The sequence below is a fragment of the Malurus melanocephalus genome, unplaced genomic scaffold, assembly GCF_030028575.1.
Source record: "Malurus melanocephalus ecotype Western Australia unplaced genomic scaffold, MMel_1.1 scaffold_372, whole genome shotgun sequence".
Taxonomy (NCBI): Eukaryota; Metazoa; Chordata; class Aves; order Passeriformes; family Maluridae; genus Malurus; species Malurus melanocephalus.
Genome location: NW_026623604.1, coordinates 48,062 through 52,541, shown reverse-complemented (window position 1 = coordinate 52,541; position 4,480 = coordinate 48,062). Strand labels below are relative to the sequence as shown.

The 4,480-nt window shown below is 53.9% G+C and overlaps 1 protein-coding gene across 1 annotated transcript in view; it reads left to right on the top strand.

The window, feature by feature from the left end:
- Positions 1-4,480, top strand: part of NEO1 (neogenin 1) — a 165,931-nt gene that overhangs the window by 155,932 nt on the left and 5,519 nt on the right. Inside the window, exons 23-26 of the mRNA XM_057378764.1 lie at positions 112-259; positions 1,619-1,857; positions 2,349-2,441; positions 4,299-4,455. Coding sequence (XP_057234747.1) covers positions 112-259; positions 1,619-1,857; positions 2,349-2,441; positions 4,299-4,455 — 637 coding nt within the window. The remainder of the gene's footprint in view (positions 1-111; positions 260-1,618; positions 1,858-2,348; positions 2,442-4,298; positions 4,456-4,480) is intronic.

Here is a 4,480-nt window from a genome sequence, read left to right as displayed (position 1 = left end):
AAACCCTTCCATGGGATCCATCCCCTCCTGCTGACCTGCAGGGCTCTGGGTGGGCACTGCTTGCTCTTCCTGTATAAGAAATCAGTCTTTTCTCCCCTCCCACCCTCGCAGGCAGTAACAGTCCCCATGGCAGCCCCACGTCCCCCCTGGACAGCAACATGCTGCTGGTGATCATCGTGTCCGTGGGCGTCATCACCATCGTCATCGTCGTCATCGTCGCCGTCTTCTGCACCCGCCGCACCACGTCCCACCAGAAAAAGTAACAGGGCTGGGGCCTGGGCCCTGTCTGAGCTCATTAATCCTATTCTTTCATCCTTTGTGATGCTTTGGGGTGTATTCCTTACGAGTCCTGTAGGTGCTGCTGCTGCTCTGGTTTTCCTGTCCATGTCCTGGAGTTCCAAACCCTCTGGAGTTCCCACACAGAGACTGGGGCAGGGCTTCCAGCTGCACTTGCACTTCCCCTCTCTGTTGTCTGAAAGCTCCCAAACTGCACCAATCCATGTGCTGGGAGCTGGGAGAGCCCAAGAGCTCAGGGCACAAGCTGGGCCTGACAATATCCAGTTATTGGTGGGATTACTGGAGCAGAATCTGGATGTGGTGCTGGATTCTTTAGAAAACCGCTCCAAAATCCTAAATCCCAGCGTTTGTGTCTGAATTCTTGCCTCATTTAGAGCATCTGCATTAACCCTGCCAGCAGTGATGCTCCATTTACGTGCTCCTGCAGGCTCTCTCTGTGTGTTCTCTGAAGGACCAGAGCTGTGCTTTATGTCTGCCAAGATGCTCTTGTGCCAGAGAGGTTTTGAAGGCAGGGATTGAGGGATTGAGGGATTGCCAGCCAGGCTGGGAGGATCATCTGCACGGGCTGTGCTGCAGCAGTGCCATCCTGCAGAGCTCAGGGCAGGGCAGGGCTGTGCCAGGCATTTGTGTGCCCAGATTTTGGGTTTTGTTTTCAGAGCAGCAATAACCCCGTGCAATCCCAATGTCGGAATGTCCCAGGCAGGGAATCACCTGAACCTGTCGCTCAGAGCCCCAGGGGGAGCAGGGTGTGGCAGTCACCCCCATGGGGGCTCTGTCATTTATCCATGGCTGAGCCATTCCCAGGCACTCTGCTCCCAAAGGGATCCCTCCTCCARCTTTGCCAAGCTCCAGAGTGAGGAGAGAGTGTGGAGGGAGTGCTGGAACCTTCCCTTTCCCAAAACTGCCACCCCACAGTTTGCTGCTGCTGCTCAACAGGGTGGGAACCTCCCCAGTGGGATGTGTCCAACCTGAGTGGGGCTGCAAGGAGGGTTCTGTCACTAATCCTGGCTTCCCATCCTGCTGGGATAATGGGCTGTCTGCAGAATGGTGAGCCTGGGATGTGGGCACAGCATTGCAATATTCCCCTAAGAATTGCTGCAAATTTAAATTTTGCTAATGAAGGCTGGGGCTGTAGAACGAGGGCTGCACATGGAGACAAATTCCATGGCATCAGAGTTCAGGGTGGGTGTGGAGGCACCAGCGGGGCCTGTGTGCAAAGTTCCCTGCCCAGTGGGAAACCTGTGCCATCGAGGATCTGAGGAAATCTCAGGGAAAAGTCTCCTTTTCCACCATTTAAAGAAAACTCCATTTTCCTTTGCAGGAAAAGAGCCGCCTGCAAATCTGTGAACGGCTCCCACAAGTACAAGGGCAACTCCAAAGATGTCAAACCCCCCGACCTTTGGATCCATCACGAGAGGCTGGAGCTCAAACCCATCGATAAATCCCCCGATCCCAACCCAATCATGACAGACACCCCGATCCCTCGCAACTCCCAGGACATCACCCCGGTGGATAACTCCATGGACAGCAATATCCATCAGAGGCGCAATTCCTACAGAGGTGAGCCACTCTGAGCAGTGTAACACATTTCACTCTGGCTGCTGAAATCACTTCATTGTCAGATTATTTAGTTACTCCTTTTTTTTTTTCCTGTTTTCCAAGTAGTGGATTGGGTTTTTTGCTGGTTTCTGAGACTCTGAAAAGGTTGGATCCCCTGTTTTAGGAAGGAAATTGAGTGTCCCAGGGTTAAATCATTGCTTTCTTGTGGTAAATACTCATTAGTAATGGGAAAAACATCTCATTTCATGTTACRCCGTTGGAGCTGTGTGTGACCTTCCAGCCCAGAGCTGAGCCACAGCCTGAGGTTTGCGCTGGGGCCGGGAGAGTTTCTCCAAAATCCTCACCCTCACTGTCCCGTTGGCTCCTTCCAGCACTGTTTGTGTCAGTGCTGAGCCCAGCCCTGCCTGGAGCAGCAGTGAGGAGTGCTGGCATGCTGGGGTGGCTCTCCAGGAGCCCGGCTCAGAGGGAATAACGCGGCTGTTCTCCCCCAGGACACGAGTCCGAGGACAGCATGTCCACGCTGGCGGGAAGGAGGGGCATGAGGCCCAAGATGATGATGCCMTTTGACTCTCAGCCACCTCAGCGTAAGTGAACACCCCCAGTGCCCGGGAAATCCATCCTGGGCAGCAGCAAGAGCTCAGGGCRGGCACCYAAACCCCTCCYRGCCAGGGAGGGACCMTGAGTGTCTGTGTGGGGTGAGGGCAGGGCAGGAGCGCCTCGGGGTCTGTCCATATGCTCTGGGAGCCCACCCTGCAGGCCTGGCTGCCCCTTGGGACTCTGCCGTGTCCTGCACCCTCGGGCCCTGTCCCACTGACCCCACCAGAGCCATTCCTGTGTCCCAYTCKGGGCCTGCACAACCTTCCACATCTCCCTTCCACCCACTGCAGCCTGCAGATGGAGTTGTTATTAATTTACCTCTTCAGTTCKGTATTATGCTGATCCACTCTGCCATTTTAGTGTCATTTGCAGTAATTTTCTGTATCTATCTACTCCGTTCTTTGCCTCCTGGAACACAGAATCTCTTGTGTTTCCCCCTCCCAGCCCTTTGCAGTCTCCTCACGAGGCTCCATCCCCTTTATTTCTGCAGCTGCTGCTCTCAGAGYCTTCCCTGACTTTACCCCGAGCTCCTCGAGCTCTCTTTGCCCTGGGATCKTTCTCTGATACCAAAATTACCCCTACTATTATCATTATTATGAATATTTTAAGAAKGAAACAATATCTCTGATTTTCAAATGACTCCAAGATGGAAAGGGGCTCGGCTGAACCTCTGAACAGCCAGGCCAAACCCCTGTGTGAGAACAGGAGCAGAAAACTCGGGAGTTACTGAGCACGGACAGGGCAGGGAATCACCCCGAGCTCCCCTGGGCTCAGCCTCAGCCTCCCTGAGCCCTGTGCCCGTGTCCCACCCATGCCAGGGCACAGCTGCCAGAACCCCTGTGCTTTCTGGAATCACTGCAGAGAAGTGCTTTACACTCCCACTTTTTTTTTGCTTTTATCAAAAACTGAACTGAGGATGTGGATTTTTTGATCTYTCCCTACTTTTTGGAGTGTCCCGATACCCTGATGGCTCAGTTTGTCAATGTTCCTGTTCTACAGCCTTTGTCCAGGAGCAGCACTCTGAGATGTGGGAGTGCAGAGATGTGGGGTTAGGGAGTGCAGAGATGTGGGCTGTGGCAGTGCAGAGATGTGGGTTCTGGCAGTGCACACAGAGATGTGGGGTGTGGGAGTGCAGAGATGTGGGGTGTGGGAGTGCAGAGGTGTGGGGTCTGGCAGTGCACACAGCCATGTGGGGTCTGCAGGTGCCCTTTTGCCCCACGGGAATCTCACCCTGGCACGGGGCCCTTTCCCAGTGAGTCCCACCAGGTCCTGCTCTGGGCCTGCACAACCTTCCAYRCACCCACTGCAGCCCTCAGATGGAGTTATTATTAATTTACCTCTTYGGTACCRAGTTATGCTGATCACTCTGTGMCATTTTAGTGTCATTTGCAGTAATTCTGTGTAGCTAGCTACTCCCTTCTTAGCCTTCTGGAACACAGAAATTCTGGAAAGATCCTGGGAAGCAAAGGGCTGTGTCTGGTTTAACACAAGGATATTGGGAAGCAAAGGTGGTTTAACACAAGGATCCTGGGAAGCAAAGGCTGTTTATTGTTTAACACCTCTCATTTCCCCTTTGTCCATCCACTGGATGTGGATAATGGATCTGTATTCTCATTCTTCATCTGGACTTGTCCTTGCCATCCAGCAGTGTGTTCAGAGCTGGTGGCAGTTTTTGGAGCTGCGATTTGGTGGCTTTTTGTTTGAGGTGTGCTAATGCAGGAGTTTGGGCTGTAAACCACGCAGGGGTGTGGCTGCCCTGGGAGCGGGGAGCAGGGAGGGCTGTCCCAGGCTGCCCTGTGTGTGTGTGTGTGTTAAGTGTTTCTCTGTCTTGTGTTCATCCACAGCYGTGATTAGTGCTCATCCCATCCATTCCCTCGACCCCCCTCACCACCATTTCCACTCCGGCAGCCTCGCCTCTCCAACCCGCAGCTTCCTGCACCACCAGCTCAGCCCGTGGCCCCTGGGCTCTGCCATGTCCCATTCGGACAGGGCCGACTCCACAGGTGAGAGATGGACCTCAGAGAGG